The sequence below is a fragment of the Ammodytes marinus genome, assembly GCF_949987685.1.
Source record: "Ammodytes marinus genome assembly, chromosome: 15".
NCBI lineage: Eukaryota > Metazoa > Chordata > Actinopteri > Uranoscopiformes > Ammodytidae > Ammodytes > Ammodytes marinus.
In genome coordinates this window covers 21,785,437-21,804,096 of record NC_137219.1, presented here as the reverse complement: position 1 = coordinate 21,804,096, position 18,660 = coordinate 21,785,437, and the positions used below count along the sequence as shown (strand labels likewise).

The 18,660-nt window shown below is 39.8% G+C and overlaps 1 protein-coding gene across 1 annotated transcript in view; it reads left to right on the top strand.

Annotated features, from left to right (window-relative positions):
* The window catches only part of LOC307261367 (ALK tyrosine kinase receptor-like), a gene marked incomplete at its 5' end in the record, with an annotated part of 326,954 nt that overhangs the window by 233,097 nt on the left and 75,197 nt on the right, over positions 1 to 18,660 (top strand). Inside the window, 2 exons of the mRNA XM_080041892.1 lie at positions 11,713 to 11,844; positions 17,781 to 17,915. Coding sequence (XP_079898018.1) covers positions 11,713 to 11,844; positions 17,781 to 17,915 — 267 coding nt within the window. The remainder of the gene's footprint in view (positions 1 to 11,712; positions 11,845 to 17,780; positions 17,916 to 18,660) is intronic.

The following is an 18,660-nucleotide window of genomic DNA, read 5'->3' as shown; positions in this document are numbered from 1 at the left end:
TCAGTGTGTGAACAAAGATAAATCTGGCTCAAAAGATGCGCAAAAAAACCTACGAGTAACATTGTCTGTTGGCGGCCCCTTTGAACAAAAGCGGTAGTATTTTTACGACGCCAGCTGTCGTGACGCTGTTTTCTAGCTTGTGCCGGGCGTGCGAGATTCAAATGATCAGGAAGCAATATAGTGCATGTCCATGTGTTGAAAGTGTGAGGGCACCGGACTCTTTTCGGCTCCGTGAGAGTGGTTAGTGACACAGTATCAACTAATGCCAGTCGGTGCTACACACACCTGATTGCAATGAGTTGATGCAGTGTCACCTAACTACTCTCTCTCACGGAGCTGAAAGATTACGTGTCCTCACAGAAAGCGAATGAACGAGAGACAGCAGTTAGTATGGATCACAATGAGGTAATGTGTTATGTGGTTGTAAATAATGACTATTTCAGATTAATAATGGTCACCTGATGATGCTGGTGAGGCAAAGTAAACTTTGTTTTAGTAGGCTACCGCTCATTCATTTAGGAGTAAACACTGCAGTCTAGGTTCGCTACCGTAAAATTGTGTATACGTTGCTTGGCAACGCCCTCCCGCCTGTCTACCACTCTCCCTTTTAGCTTTTCTTCATTGCATTTTCTTTTTTTTTCTTTGATGGTTCAGCCCCGTTATCAGTCATTATGACGACAAATAACTGTCTCAAACAAAGCTCCCGCTCCCCTTCCCTCACCTGGAGGGATAGGCTTCTCAAATCGCGTTGCTGTGCCACACTGAAATCTGCGACCAATACGGATATGTGACCATAAAGGCAGCACGCGCGAACCGAAAATCGGACTTGGTGTGCGACCAGACCAAACGCAGTAATAAAAACTATATAAAAATGTCTTTCTTTGCACTCATGGTCTCGTTTGCTGTTAAAGGTAAATTATGATTATCAGAGGAAACATGAGGCTGTTTAAAAGATATTTAAATGTTACTCGTAGATGCTTTAATTATATGCAAATATTAAATAAATGTTATGCTCTGAAGGGACAATAATTGCCGAAAAGAAAAATGCAGACATAAGCCCCGCCCACTTCCAGTTTCATATCCGAATACAGATATATATACGGATAATTAAGTTGGATGAACAGATACAGATAATGACGTCTCCGCACACCCTTGCTTGGGTTAGAATTTGGGATCTAAGAGTACGACTTGCATATGATTGGCCGCCCATTGTGATTTAATAGTGCAGCTAATGTTTTTGATCATGTACAGTATCTCACAAAAGTGAGTACACCCCTAACATTTCTTCAAATATTTCATTATATCTTTCCATGCGACAACACTGAATAAATGACACTTTGATACAATGTCAAGTAGTCAGTGTACAGCTTGTATAACAGTGTAAATTTACTGTCCCCTCAAAATAACTCGACACGCAGCCATTAATGTCTAAACTGTTGGCAACAAAAGTGAGTACACCCCTAAGAAAAAATTTCCAAATTGGGCCCAAAGTGTCAATTTTTTGTTTTGCCATCATTATTTTCTAGCGCTGCCTTAACCCTCTTGGGCATGTAGTTCACTAGAGCTTCACAGGTTGCAACTGGAACCCTCTTCTACCCATTCATGACGACATCAAGGAGCTGGTGGATATTAGAGTCCTTGCGCTCCTCCATCTCCCGTTTGAGGATGCCCCAAAGATGCTCAATAGGGTTTAAGACTGTTGACATGCTTGGCCAGTCCATAACCTTTACCCTCAGCTTCTTTAGCAAGCCAGTGGTCGTTCGGAGGTGTGTTTGGGGTCGTTATCATGTTGCAGTACTACCCTGCGGCCCAGTTTATGAAGGGAGGGGATCATGCTCTGCTTCAGTATGTCACAGTACATGTTAGAATTCAATGAACTGTAGATCCCCAGTGCTGGCAGCACTCATGCAGCCCCAGACCATGACACTCCAACCACCATGCTTGACTCTAGGCAAAACACACTTGTCTTTGTACTCCTCACCTGGTTGCCGCTCCACACTCTTAACACCATCTGAACCAAATAAATGTATTTTGGTCTCATCAGACCACAGGACATGGTTGCAGTAATCCATGTCCGTAGTCTGTTTGTCTTCAGCAAACTTTTTGTGGGGTTTCTTGTGCATCATCTTTAGAATAGGCTTCCTTCTGGGATGACAGCCATGCAGACCAGTATGATGCAGAGTGCGGCGTATGGTCTGAGCACTGACAGGTTGACCCCCCACCCCTTCAAGCCCTTCAGCAATGCTGGCAGCACTCATACGTCTATTTTCCAAAGCCAACCTCTGTGTACGACGCTGACCACGTGCACTCAACCTTCGTAAACTGGGCCGCAGGGTGGTATTGCAACATGATAACGACCCCAAACACACCTCCAAGACGACCAGTGGCTTGCTAAAAAAGCTGAGGGTAAAGGTTATGGCCTGGCCAAGCATGTCTCCAGACCTAACCCCTATTGAGCATCTTTGGGGCATCCTCAAACAGAAGGTGGAGGAGCGCAAGGTCTTTAATATCCACCAGCTCTGTGATGCTGTCATAAATGGGTGGAAAAGGGTTCCAGTTGCAACCTGTGAAGCTCTAGTGAACTACATGCCCAAGAGGGTTAAGGCAGTGCTGGAAAATAATGGTGGCCACACAAAATATTTACACTTTGGGCCCAATTTGTAAATTTTTTCTAAGGGGTGTACTCACTTTTGTTGCCAGCAGTTTAGACATTAATGGCTGTGTGTCGAGTTATTTTGAGGGGACAGTAAATTTACACTGTTATACAAGCTGTACACTGACTACTTTACATTGTATCAAAGTGTCATTTCTTCAGTGTTGTCCCATGGAAAGATATAAAGAAAAATTTCAAGAAATGTGAGGGGTGTACTCACTTTTGTGAGATACTGTATGCAATAAATATTTGATCAGAAATTACACTTGGTTTTGTAGTTGACCACAGTGTGTATGGTTAATGATTAAGTAGCAATCATGGTCTGATCTGGAATGTGAGTGATCTTTGGTGCTGAAGTGAAGTTACTGAAACCACAACCTGCTACGTTGTTATTTCAAGTTTATGTGTTCGATGGATTGGAAGACCTGCTGAATCAAGCTACAGTATACATATGTCTGATGATTCATTGTATTTTTGAAGCTGCATTTAGTAGACCATATGAATTGTGTGAATTGTTCTAAGAGGTATGTGTACTCAATGTAGTAGGCATTTGTGGCATATTGCCTATTTTGTTTATATCATATCATTGTCAGGACATTGTAAATACAGTGATTTGATGAGGCCTAACAGAAAGCCGTGTTTTACCTCTGCCTTTGTATCTGCCCCTTTATTTCATCATTGACACTGGTCAAATAGGTGTTGAACATTTGCACATCAAATGTTGTTCCTATTAGATATTTGAATTCCCCATTGTAGCAGACGTTTGAATGAAACGGGCAGGGTCATGGTGCAGTCAGAGTGCCCCTTAGGAAACAAAATCTAATTGAGTTCCTAAAACAGACAAGGTTACTGAAAAATGTTAAGACAATTACAATACAACATCAAATTAAATTTTGAGTCTGCAGTCATTGCTGTCTGCAGGCATAGGGCTTGGGGTAATTGTTTAATGTAGGTAACTTCTGCATTAGATTATACAACAACGTCTGCAACATACCGGAAAGTTTGTTCGGCTCATACCATTTTTAATGAGCACATTTGTACAACGCCGATATTCACATTTCCTGATATATTTAATGAGGTTAGTATCAGAGCAGATACAAATCCAGCATACAGCTTATATAGCATCCCAGTTTTAAAGAATTAATCATATCATTGGTTTGATACAATAGAAATGCCAAGTCCTTTGTCGATTGGCTACCTACGATCCATTCGAAACATGCATTGAAATTCAAGGATTTGTAAATGCACTACTATCCACAACTGCAGCTCTTTGGACCTCATTGCCATTTCTAGGTCAAGCCAGTGCTTTCTACACAAACCAAAATTAACTGTTTTTATCCAGTCTTTGTTTTAGTATCTCTATTGTGGATTTTACTATCTGACTATTGGTCTAGATCAAAACAACAGAAATTTGAAAACTTCACAACAAATTTGAAAACGAATTACATCTTATTTTCACAGGCCCATTAGCGATTGGTTTGTGAAATGGAGACACTCCGCTCTTCATCTACCTACCAGAATTAATTTAATTAATATGTTTCTCTTCTTGTTGCGGGTCTTTTGATTGCCCAGGATACTTTTGGATTGCTTGATAACTTGTTGGTCAATTGAGGACACACCTTGTCGGCCCAAAGAGAAAGTAGGAAACAACTAAAAAACCTTAATCACAGAAGACATACCCTGCAAAGACAAGGCCCTATCTGCCAGTACTAAGCATCATCACACCCAACCTCTAATCTATTGCTTTAGGCTTTTTCAGCGAGCAGCATCCCCTCAACACAAACTGCATGGGTTTCTGTTGCAGGCACCTTTCCAAGGCAATCAACACAGGCAGTTTCATTTAAAGATATTGGGCAAGTGTTAAATGGAGCAGGGCACCAAGTCGAGTGTTCCCAGCCTACATAGAACAAATTAAACAGATGTCTAAATCCACTCTGACCTGGCAGGGGGAGGACTTAAGCATCATTGAAGAAAAAGAAGATAAATAAATCCTATTTCATTCAGTAGAAGGGATATTTTAACATGGAATTCTGGCATGAAACTGGCCATTGAGTCACTTCTATTTCCCATTTTTATTTCATATGGCAGGTTTTGCTGTGTGGTACATTATAAACTACGTAGCCACAGCATGGTTTCAATGTATTTTATTGTTCTTCTGTTGTCACTGAAGTTTATTAGAAATATATATGTCATGGACACTGTTGGGAACTCTAAAGAGGACTCCCAAACTATTGGACTTTTACTTCTTCGATCTTCAATTCATACAAACGTCAACAAGATTGACAAAGTTCCTACCCTGTCTTTTGACATAGACACAATATTTCAGTCACATAAATCAACAAAACAATAAATCTTGTCATTTTTTAAATGCTTAAATTATTACTACCTCAGAGATGAATAATCAATTACATATACATGTATATTCCCCACCATTTATATTTGAACATTAATCTTAATGCAGGTCGATTTCTTATTTGGAATGAATTCCAAACTAATTATTTGTAATCAAACGGAAAAAATATGAAACATCTGAAGAATCACAGCCCTCAGGTATAATGTTTTTGGTTATAAACCAGACAGAAGCTACAATATCACCACGCCCGCTCGATATGTGGGACAGGTGCTTTGATCTCAAAGCTGCTCTGTATATTTAGGTTTGTGTTTTGTGCCTCCAAAATGAGAAAGGCCAGCATGTGATGCTTTGTGATTAATTAGTAACATACTATAGTTTGTTTGTGCTGTTGCTTTGTTGCTCCTTGCAAGCTTTTATAGAATTAATAATCTTACAAATGTTTGGTCAGAATGGATCAGTACGATTACACAATGGGATGCTGATTGCGCCCATTAAAAACATTATTATTATTATTATTTATTTCAGTGCTTTATGTAGAGACTAGGCTTTAAAATCAGTGAACCCATAATTTGCTAAGTATGTGTCCATAGCTTTCTATAAACTTAAAAATGTCCCAATTAAATGTCTTCATCAAATGCAGAGGAGATATTTATATCATATCTAACCCTGCATGGGTTAGATTTTAAATTGTTACATGTGCTTAAAACAATTGATATTCAATTACTAGATATATGTTAATAACAATGACTACAATAAAGGAATAGACAATATGCTTACTTAATCCATAAATAAACACGTCACATCTCTGGAATGTAGCATACTAAGCATAGACATTAAACGTATTATATTTTCATTTTCTATCTCAAACAAAATCTTCGCTCCTGTGTTGCGCTCTTTTATGTACTATCTATGGTTGCGCTGCTGTCTCTCCAGCAGAGAGCATGACGGATAGTGCTAGCAATTGGGCAGAGCTCTGACCGATCGAGCGTGGCTGTGTGCAGTTAATTGAATTCATGAGCGAATATTTCTTCTCCTGTTGACTGTCCAGGGGGAACCTCTGGAACATCTATCTTCAGCATCCGAGCCCATTGTAAATCTCCATGAATGTCTCCACACTCTGCCTTGTGTGGTGACAAGACAGAGGCGCCGCCATCTCTCCCGGCCCCTTGAGAGTTCCCTCCCCCATGACAGAGAACAGTCCCCGATTAAGGCATGTGAGATTAGAGAATATACTGATTAATATACAAGCAGAATAGAATAATTTAGTTATAACTACTGCTGCATTGTATACTAGATCGCATCAGGCCCAACTTTTTTTCCTTTTGAAATTTCCTTTTTTTGTGTGTAAGTAAATTTCAAAGCACGCAAGCAAATTTCAAAGCCAGTCAATTCTTCAGACTGTTGTTTCGGAGCACACAGAGGGATTTCAGGATATGACTGACATGTTTGCTCATCTGTATGAAAACAAATGCCACATTAATTTCTGTTTGAATCTACCCTCTCCGTGATTTGGGACTACATTTTTGCAGCTTGGTTTAAACAAGGACATGTCTGTCTGTATTCAAATCTGCAAGCAATGTCCACCAAACCATAGCAAAGGTTTTTATTCAAATTGACGAGACAAACTGCTTTGCATTATCTCATGATATCCCGAGAGTGAGACTTCTGTGTCAGTGGAATCTCAAAAACACAATATGCATGATGCGGTTATGCAAAAATGCTTAAATGTTAAGCGTTGATTTCAGCTAGCGTAAAGTGCGAAAAAAGGGGAACCACCCTTTGTTCTTATGCTTAACCTGATACCACACTACCTTGGATTGAGCCAGGAAAAAGGGCAAGTTGCTTCAATGACAAGACAACACATAACACCAGTTGTTCCCAATTTTTTGGCAAGGCAAACACTTTCCCTGACATTACATATATTCAACCACTATAGTCCACCCTCTACTTATGATCTTGTGCATGGATTTTTTTGTAATAGGGGAGAACGGGGTTAGTTTTCACACGGGTTGGTTGTCACAATTGATTTATCTCGCCAGCAGAAGGCGCTGTCTCTGAAATTTTGGTATTGAAATGTCCAGAATTGGGATCAGAGGTCACCTACGTAGTCCTATTTGGAGTAAGACAGCTGAATTTGAGGTGAGAGGACTTTATGTGTTCGTTTCAAATTGTAAATATTTAGCTCCTCAGTATTTCTCTTCTACACTTTTACACAATAGGTTTGTGAAGGGAAACGTTTAGTTTTGATTGTTGTTAGCTAGCAAACTAGTTGTTAGATAGTTGTAAGCCTTGATGCCAGCAAGAAATTCCAGTTGGGGTTGGTCGTCACTTTCTCTTTGGGGTTGGTTGTCACATGTTATCCAAAGGCTGCAGCTAGAAAAGGAACCCAAAATGAAAGAAAATATCAAGCTGTATCCTCACTGACACTCCAGGGAAGGAGAGAATAGAGCAGGAAAAGGCAGCTAGCATGCAAAAGAAAAAAAGGGCTACGAAATCAAAACGACCCAGTGCATCCCAATCTAGACCAGCTACTGCACCCCAGTGCACTCCACCCCAGCTGGGGAAGAAGAAACAGAAGAGAAAGAGACAGGAGGAGGAGTCTTCATCAGATGAAGAGAATAGTTTTTGTTTGGTTTGTATGGAAATGTTCTCTAACAGTCATTCAGGGGAGGTATGGGAGAAGTGTTGGATGTGCAACCAGTGGGCACACAAGCGCAGCTTAGTTGGAGTGGGCAGACCCTACATACCTCACTCACACACATTCACTGTCTGAGTTACAGTGAGGCTCACTGTAACTCAGACAGTGAATGTGTGTAGCCTAGTTGAGTAGGCTATTATTGTTAGACCTATTTATTTTGTTCTTTATGTTGTCACATTGACTGGTCTTAATATGGGTTTCCTGTTTTGTATGGGTTTCCTGCTCATTTTGTGTTAAGATGCATTAAGTTATGTAGGCCTATTTGTCAACTTGACAATGCAATTAAACTTTCAAATGTAGTTCTGTAGTTTATTGCCTTCTTTTTAAGATTTTTCCCATTAAGATAACATTGTGACAAACAACCCCATCATGGGGACTGTTGTCACACTGTGTCAGGGTGTCTTTGATGGTAAATTCTCTTTATTACAATAAGTTGGTAAATGAGAGGGATACACATTTCAAGCCAACACCTTAAGCTTCAACTTAATGTAGGAATCACTATTGAAATTTGATTTTCATTCGGTAAGCAGATGGCATGAAGGAATATTGAGAAACTAGAGAGATTTAGGCTGGTAATTTGATAAACTATTATCAGATACAGTATACTTATAGAAGTCACAGATGACAATAAAATAAGTAAGGATTAGGCTACTTTAGGTCATTAGGTGAAAGTTCTTCGATTGCAACACAAGACCCACATTTTCAAACATGTCATGTAGCAGAAATATATACACTCTAACATCAGGTAACGCTGTCATTTTTTAAGATAAAACCTTCTCTCTACCATCGCCAATGGCAGCACCAGCTTTTACAGCGTATATTCATAGCATTCACATGTTCTAATTGACTCTTCTCTGGTAATATGTTAATTGTTTTGCAATTATTCAGTGAAAGGTGTCAACAATCCATTCTGGTAAATTACACATATGTCATGGCTGATTGCACTGGTTCTCTCGGCTCCTTCTTGACATTCAGAGGAATGTGGTGCTTTAAACAGCAGGGTGTTCTTCCTGCTTCTTCAGCTTAGCAACAGAAGGTCAATGTCAAAGTATAGACCTTTGACTTTAAAACCCTTTGGACCTTGAAAATACAGTTATACAGTTGAACTTCTAATGGAATGAGCACTCATTCATTTGTAGTGAAATTGTTCACAGCTAGAAGGCTTAAATCTGAATGACATACAGATTTGAAATAATGAAAAGCAAACGCAAAAGGGCAACTTACTCAATTGACAGTGGAGTATGTCTTAGGTTAAGTGCTAAATGTTTTACCGTTGCAGTAAGAAGCTTTGTTACCTAGCACATGTATTTCTAAATGACTGAAATATACTTATATACGTCAATACTTTTTTGATCTCTGAAAAGGTTTGTTTTCTTGCTGCATGAAAGGTAGGGGGTGTTTTTTTTAAACCATACTCCTTTTAGAGTTGTCAGCAGTATATGGTACATTAGCTTCAAACTTGATATAAATGTGCCATTAACGGTGCACCTTCAGTGAAGCTTGTTTTAATTACGTTAGGACTAAAACCAGGGCCGTGTATCTGCAGTCAGTCACCCAGCTTTATTTGTCAGTTTAAGCATTTTCAGTGTTGGAATGTTAACATCCATATACAGGGACGGTTATTGTTAGCAATATAGCTGTATCCAACACGTAGCTGGATTTGCATGTTTGCCAACTACAGTATGTGCGGATTTTTTCACATAGACAGCCCCCTGAACACACGCATAACATAACTCACTAACTCCCACAGGCAATCCATCCCCCACTGACCCACTTGTTTTCACAATTTGACAAGTGTGATTTAAGAACTGCGGTAGGCCAGGAGTGCAGCAGGCCCTGTCTGGCTGCACCTATACCTGCCCAGGAGCTCAAAGTTCAGCCCCATCGGCACTTTATACTTTTTTATTCCACTGTCATCAAACCAAGATAAATCAATGCATTTACATACCTTTCCCAAAGGTTTGGGTGTACTCATGATAACTTTTTTCTTGATAAATCGTTTCTGCTTGCGGTGTCACCATAATACAGAGAGGAAGCCACTGAGCACAACAAAATATATAATGCATGTGTTGAGCATGGCTCAATACGCATAGCAAAACCACATCTAAACCCATACAGTTAATAAACAAACAAATGCTATAAAACTGTATATTTTACTTCTTCTGTAATTGTCATGTCTGTGTGACGTGCAATGCATGTGCACAGATCACAGCTTTTATTTTCTAAAGTTATAACTGAAAGACGTTTTATAGTGTGTCACACATCTGAAAAAGGGTAGTCATTATCAATGTCATTTACTGGGGCTCATGCGTTTTCTAAAGAATGTAAGTTGGATTACTTACTGACATGTTAATGGGGCTCTACGTATGCAGCCATTAATGCTGTGCCACGATAGTGGACCGTGGGAGGCCATTGCATAATGTGTTTTTGCCCAGTGAAAAATCCCACCCAATATTTCTAATCTGTGCAGTTGACTGAACCAGTTTCGCACTTGGCCTTAAGGTTTCTCGACTACAATGACAAAGAGGAGTGAAGTGTGCTGCAAATCAGCCACAACTGTAAAATTCCAGCCCTCTACTGCATCATCTTGACTAGTCATTACTGTGCAATTATCATGCAAGAGTGTCATTACTGCAACCGAGTGGCTTAATGTGTGCATACAATTTTTACATTTTCTCAGCAGGTAAATCATTTAGCTGTTAGCTTTTAGTTTGAACTGATTAATTTTTGCCTAAAAAGTATTAACTTAAACATTGTACACAAACATCTTTGAAAGGGAAATTATACTCTTCCTAAATTGGATCTGTGTCAAACCTACTAAAGCATGCAGCAACATAAAATGGCTGTATCATTAAATGCTTTCATGTATCCATAAGAGCAGCTCTATTGACATCAGCCGTTATTTCTCCAATCCACTTATAATATAGTAATATTGTTTTGTCTTATCTTCTTTTAGAAAATAATAACTGGCCTGCCAACCTATGTGCACAATAAAAATCACACAGTAGTAATATTGCCAATAAATGGGGTTTGGCATTTCTGTTGTTTTGTTTGAAATTTGACCTGGTCCTGGTACGTTAGAGAGCCAAAACATTCATTACAAACCATGTGTACTGTATAATTAAGTGTATAGTTGCTGCCTATGCTGTCAGCTCAGCTAACAGCATTTGTCCTTTGTTTGACATGGCTACAAGTTTATCAGATTTCTGACTCCAAGTGTGCCTAAATGGAGAACATAGCCTATCCCTCAAGATAAGAATCACTTCTTCCTTATTTTCCCATCAGAGGACTGTTGTTGTTCTCTTTTCTGTGATCAGCATCTGACGATTAAGGTTGGAGGTGAGCAGTTCAGTTTTTACAATATGGAGATATCACCTCTCTGATTTGCATAGATATGCAAATGTATCCCAGGCTCCAGTTGAGTTGCTCAGGTGGCTGATATCAGTGTGTGTGTGTGTGTGTGTGTGTGTGTGTGTGTGTGTGTGTGTGTTGTCCCCTTGTTCTACCTGCTACAGTATCTAGGTCATTGTTTTTTGCTGCTTGGGTTCCTTGTCTGATAAGATATGGATATGTACTGTATTCAAATCCAGACGCTTATTAAGCCTGTTTATTTATGATGCTACATGTGGGAATCTGTGTATGTCATACAGGGTTTACTGTCAGGGTTTAAGTATATTTGCCTTTGTCGCTCACTAACTTTTATGTATCAACTGCGCGTTTTCCACTGTTTGTAAATTTCCTGTTTTACCCTGACTACTACTGATGTGTGTTTTGTGTCTAACGCAGTCCTATAAATCTAGCAACGCTACTCAACAAGTAAACCTGGAACGTAATCAGGAGTTATTTACTCTCTACGCCAAAAGCATTTTTTTTTTCGTTTCTTTGTATGCTGCCAACAAGCAAGTAATTTCTTTTAGCATGAGGCACTGTTACAATAACTGTGTGACGAATAGTGTAAAATGACTAATGTTTTTTTGTTTTTCTTCTTTTTCTTCCTGCATTGTCCAGTGTCCGCCCCTGGCCCCAACATAACGCTGGAGGGCCAATACCACTGTGAGCAGGGACCAGGGATCCCTCTGGACAAACTGTGCGACTTCAACAGAGACTGTCCACTGGGCGATGATGAAGGCAACCTATGTCGTGAGTACACTGAGTTACAGGGGCACAGGCTTAGATAAGAACAGGCAATAGGAAATCTCTCAAGTCAGCTGTCCTCCCTGCATTCATCCCCTGATTGAAGCAACAGTGTTATGAAGCTGTTCAGCCCTAGTCCTACATCTTTAATGAACCCGTTACATCCTGCCCAACGGAGCAACAACTCAGCCTTCTGTGTGAGCGTTCCTTGCAATGAGGCAGAAAAAAGGCAGCGTATAGCTATGCTTGGCTAGCATTTCTCACTCTTGACATATTCCATGGTTGTTATTTGTATTTCTTTGCACATTTCTTTTCGGCATTACTCTAGGCCTACAAAGAACACTAGCTCAGAATGCTGACATCTCATTCACAAGTGAGGTCCCCCAGGGCCCTGCTGTGTTTGTTTGTGGGCGTGCATGTGTGCCATGGGAATGGCAAAGATCTTTTTTTTTGTCCTACCTGCATGCATGCATTTTTACATCATTTACATGTTCCTTTTTCCGTCACCCATATTAAAGTACCGTAACCAGAATGAATTTCCTCATATATCCTCAGAGCAGGTCCGCCTCCCATGTGGTGATTATTAAAATGATTGCTTCTCTATTGTGCTCGTTGGTCTGCTAACTATGATAACAGGTATAATGGGAGGGTGAAAATGGCTAGCCAGACACGTTTTCTCTTTTGCTATACGGGAAGATTTATCAGGGCTAATTGCCCTTAAGGCCTAACCCAAGGGAAAAATCTCCATTTGAATGTATTAAGTGTTTGTGTAACGTTTTGATTGGATAATCCAGAATTGGAAATGTGAGCATTAATAATAACACAAAGACAGTTTTTACACGTACACATTGACTTCAATTGGCAGCCATCTACAGCAAAGGACTATAATGTACATATGAATATAGCCCTGATTTATGCGTTATGAAGACCATTATAATATTGGTAATTGTTTATTTCCATTAGTAGTAAACAGCAGTAAAAGCTTTGTATAATACTTAAAGCAGACTGTTTGGTCTTACAGACAGAGAATTTTATCATTATTATTTTGAGTGGACTAGGTAATGCTCAAATCTGACACCTTTTTTCCTACATCTCCCCACATCTTTTCCACTGTGTGCCCTCATAATGCAGAGAGTGCGCTGAGGCATGAAGGCCAGCTGTCATTTTGCTCTCTGTCTCTCAATCTCTTCTTAAAATAGTAATTACCTTATATGCTTCTTGAATGTGGACAAGGGAAAACTATCCATAGTTCATCCGTCAGTCTAACCCTGATACTCTCATATATGTGTCTCTTTTCTATGGCTGTCAACCGGTCCACCACTGACTGTATTTTTTTTTTTAATTTTCATCTCTCAATTACCCCCAAATCACACAGTGTTCCCTCTCTGATACCCTATTCTCTGTGATCTATCCACACAGTTATCTTCCTTCTGATTTGATCTACTTAAATCCTTCATAAGCAGTGCCAAGGTTCATTAACAGAAAAGGCAGGAGGAACAAACTTAGCTCGTGTCAATCACATAGATTCCTGACATTTGAGGGAAATTGAGTCCCTGAAGACCCCCCCCCCCACACACACACACACACAAACATCCCATCCTATAGCATAATTATGCATCATCACGTTCTCCACTCTTATAGAATCCCATCTTGATCTAGGTCGGTCTAAAATGCTACACACTGTTTTTCCAACACTACAGTTTCCCTGCATCTACAGAGAAAATTGCTGCTTGCATCAAAGCTCAATGCAAGCCGGAATTTAAAGTAGCAATTTGCATCAGAGAGCATTGCTCTTACCAAAGATCACTTATTGCACACAGTTCAGTGCTGCGATGGCATTCTCAGACTGTTTGTACTATGGTAACTATTCCTGCTGATGCTTATAGCCAGTCCCTCTTAGATTGACCACATCACTTCCTGTACATTTTTCTCAAGACAGCCCTACAATGGCAACTGATCACTTCTGAAACATTGGTTTATTTTATTCATTTAACCATTATTTAACCAGTTTAAGTACCATTGAGATCAAGACTCCCTTTTCCAAGACAAGCAACAGCAACTGTTGAACATTTCCAGACAACACAAAGGACAAAATGCATTACAGTACTCACACAAAGGCTAGACCTAATGGCAAACAGTTATGAAATATAGCTGGGTAGCCTATGGCACAAAGGCATACTTCGTCATTTATGTCATGAGTGGCAATCATACGATTTGACTTAGAATCTCTTCTTTGCTTTGCACGGAGAACGTTTAAGTGACACTAAATGGTTTATGTAACCAACAGAGTGACACAAAATGTCATCAGAGACCAAAGGACCAAATAGGCCTAGAGAAGCTTTCCTTTGCTTGAGAAAAGACAACACAGAAACACATCAATGTACCCTTTAAAGAAAAAATACAAAAAGGAAAATCTTCGCTCATCTTCATCCATTTATCCGAGGTCGGGTCGCAGTGGGCAAAAGCTATTCTTCCTGTCTGCGTTTTGCTTTTTGCTAGGCCTAGTTTCAGTCCTATTATCGGGATGATGGCATTTCCTAAGAGCATACTGTAATCAGAGCCCTCACTGATTCCTATGGATAATGGGCATGTACTCACAGTAGTTTGGGATAAAAGGAAAATATAGCAAACTCACAGTCGCAGACAAATTTACAATGTCGTACCGAAATCGGGAGAGTGTTGCTCGAGTTGTGGCGCTCGCCCGTAATCTCAGTCGTTTGGTGTGAGGTGGTCATCCGACCCGATTTCAGTCAGTCTTCTTCCTGTCTTGACGTTCAGGCAAATCCTAACATGTTTATATTATCATGAGTCTTTAGGGTTGGCTCATGCAAATAGGTTAGTTACATGACGTGAACACCAATGGGTGCGCTCTCTCCAGCACCGAACACGACACAGGAGGAGCGGCATTAGTCGCGACCTGTGTTCGCCTGTGAGGTACTTTTTTCGGACACGTTTACCTGGCAGACTCGGCTGAAGAACCATGCTGACAACTGCGGAACCTTAACAATTTACCGTCACATTAAGGGTTATGAGTTAGATGTTCCCCGCTTGGCTCTACAATGTTGAATTAACTTTTTTTCATTCAATAATCACAATTGCTAAGCAATTTTTAACGTAATCAGGCATGACATTTACGTGATAAGGGCATATACTTGGTTATATTTACTTGGTTAGGATTAAGGCCAGGACACACCGGTCCGACTACCCGAAAATGGAGTCTGCCGTTTCAGGCAAATTGCACTGAATTGTAGAACCATGTACAGATACACAATCTGCAGCCAGATGTTCTTGCAGGTCTTTGGAGGTGATCTTTGGGTTGTGTGCAACCATTCTCACAATCCGCCGCATATGCCGCTCTTGTACTTTTCTTGGTCTGCTAGACCTGGGTTTAACTGCAACTGTGCCTGTGTCCTTCCATTCCCTGACAACGTTCCTTACAGTCGAAATTGACAATTGAAACCTTTGGGAAAGCTTCTTGTAGCCTTCCGCTAAACCATGACAATGAATAATCTTTGTTTTTAAGATCTTTTGGGAGCTGTTTTGATGATCGCATTCTGTCTCACTTCTGCAGAGAGTCAAAGAGAAGTGGAACTTGCATTTAGGCACCTAAAATACCTTTTATCATGATTAAACAGACCTTTATATGAGGTTCAAGGCTTAACAACATAATCCAACCAATTTTGTGTTTAAAGTCCTCAGTTTTACATGCTGTTACATGCATTAAAATCAGCAAGACCACAAGGGTTCCCATATTTTTGCACAGCTAGTTTTTCACATTTTATTTTATTTCATAAAACTAAATACTGCTTTAAAAAAAAATGTTTGGAAAACATCCCAGTACTTAGCTGTTCCTGGTAAATGAAAGACATACCACTTTTATCTTTTTTGTGTGAAAGCAGAGTCAATTATAATGCCGGCTGAGAGGGGTTCCCAAACTTTTTCATATGACTGTATATTAGTCTCAACTTTTAAGTTCAAATACAGAAATAAATGAACTTTTTCAAATTTTTCGAGTTTCACCTGTATACAGTTTTTTGTTTTGTTTTGTTGCTGCTTAAAACTAACCCGCATGGGTCCAAAGTGGCCCACTGTCTGTGCTGTTAAACGCTGGTTTTTCCCACCAGCACTTTACTTTTAACTGTTGTTAAATTGTTGTAATCAGAGCGATGTAATACTTAGCTCTATCTCAGAATGGTGTGGAACCGAAGTTTAGAGTCTGGTTTAGTTGTTTACTAGGCTTATGTGTAGGCCCATTTCCCAGCAGATCCACTATAATGGGGTTTTTATTTTCTAATTTGGAAAAGGGAAATGGGGATGGTAGGGGTTGGTTAATTTTTTTTTACTTTTGTGTGCGCCACTCACACCATTCCATCGGTTTATTATGGTTTCCAGGATTGTTGCAATGTGGAGGTGTCATGAGTGGTCCTACTAACACTTCAAATAGAAATAGCTTCATCAATCTAGTGTCTTGGAATGTAAGAGGTTTAAATAACCCAGCTAAAAGACTCAAGGTATTCTCGCGTTTGCAAAGCCTTCATACTGATACTATGTTTTTACAAGAAGAGACTCATATCAAACATGTAGATGCCCTGAAATTGAAATGCAATTGGATAGGACAAACTTAGTCAACCTTTTCAGCTTACCCATTAGTTTCGGAGGTTCATAGCCCTTAAAGCACTTTGAGTGGCCTTGTGTCTGAATTTTGTTATATAAATAAACTTGCCTTGCCTTGCCTATAGAAGAATAGACTACTTTTTAGTGGATCCTAAATTGGCATCAGCAATCCCTTCACCAAAATTCCATAGTATATTAATCTCAGACCATAGTCCTATCACCATTGGCATCGATGTTGGATGGAAAAAGGCATATTACAATTGTCAATTTAGTTCTAATTTACTGAATGATGAAGTATTCTTGTATCTAGTTGATTGTCTTTAGATGTGAGAGAGTGTCAGTCTTTAGTCTTTTCAAAGTCTTTTAAGAGTCCTCTAGTGTGTGTTAGGCATAAATTACTGAAGTTGTACAGCTGAAATTAATTTAAAACTCTGGGAAAACTAAATCATAAAAATATGTATAAACAATTAAATGTATGCCCTCATTTGAAGTTTTTAAAATGTAGTTTACAGACCCTACGTGTCCCTTTCACAAAAACATTCTTATTCTGTCAGTTAATTAACCTATAATTAAAGGAGAAAGCACTCTGTCAGTAAGCCACAGTGTGGAAATTGGATGCCAGACTGTACACACACATAAATGCCTTTTTTGATTTTTCGTTTCACAAGCACTACACAATCCAATTAACCATGTTTCCACTGTTTTGTTGCTCTACAGCCTAATGCATCTGAGACTCGTGCCATTCTGTGAAGTGATTTCAAGCTGATTGCCACCTCCAAAACACATAATGTCACCACCTCCTCTATCTCCCTCTTTAGACACTTAAGGCCTTTCTGTTTTTAGAGTCACTCTGAGCGCCCCAACACATCTCAGCCCTCATTTTCATGCATACTTCCGTTGATCATAAAAGTATGTATTTAGCATGCAGTAGGCATACAATAGGGACATACGTGTACTTATTTCTTTCATCATAACATTGTGTCTTGAACTTGCCTCTTGCTTATATATCTGCATCCATTTATTATTAGATTCATCCAATTCAATTCGCTGGTGGTTTTCACATGTTGGCTTTCTGTCGATGTGACATAGGCTAACTTCCGGCGTGCAGAGGATTGTGGGTCCGCATAACCATAAAAAGCATGCTGATTTCCAAACTAAAAGAATCACGACCAGATGTAGTAGAGAAGAGCATCTGGGCTTTTTGTCAGCATGCTCCATTTGACCACATGTATTGGCACATCCTAAATCTCTTCTACCCTACTATATAGCAGGGAAGTATCAGTATTGGAACGTATCCATGATGTTTTCTCTGTCCTCTATCTCTCCAGGACACTTTCTCAATGGCAGCTACTGCTCTTTTGAAGAGGGAGAGTGCAGCTGGCGACCGATAGCAGGCCGCGGTCTCTCCTGGAGAAGACTTCATTCACCAACCAAGGCTACCAGACAGAGCTGCCCCTCATCAGGTGGCTCTTATGACATCATTAACATTGTTCTGATAAAATGGCCCTTTTGGAGGCTCTGTAAAGTGTGTATATACTGTAGATGTGTTATTGTTGTACAATTTTACAACATATTAGCGTCCAAAGTTTTTACAGAACAGATCAACTTTTTTTCCTTTTAAAAAACATATGAACGGGGCTGCCCTTAGCTCAGTTGGTAGGGCGTCCCCCCCATGGGCCTCGGCCAGCAGCGGACCCGGGTTCGATTCCAGCCCGCGGTCGTTCTCTGCATGTCACTCCCCTCTCTGCCCCATTTTCAACTCTGTCTCTACTCTATGAATAAAGCATAAAAATGCCAAAAGAAAAACTTATTAACAAGTCTTTCTGTAATAACCTTCAGAATAGTGCTAATAATGAGTATTGAAAGTTTAGCTGATGTTAGTGCTTTAGAAGTTGAGATTGTTGGTTCAAAGTATTGAGCAAAAGAAAAGGCAGCTAAAGATGGTCATATAGGAGAAATATACAGACACAACCAGACAAAGTGTAGTAAAATAAACACTTGGGATTTTTAAACCAATTACCCTGAATATTTGAGTCTAACAGTGTGTGAATGTCTATAGATAACCAGTGTGTCTCAGGCCTGGATGTGTTGTCCTGTTCAATACTGGGTGCAATACTTGCAGCATGTACAGTACACTCCTACATCTGTAGTTCATCCTCAGTGCAGTGACTCCAGTGTGTGTCCCGATGAGAGTTTAAAGTCTTGCTT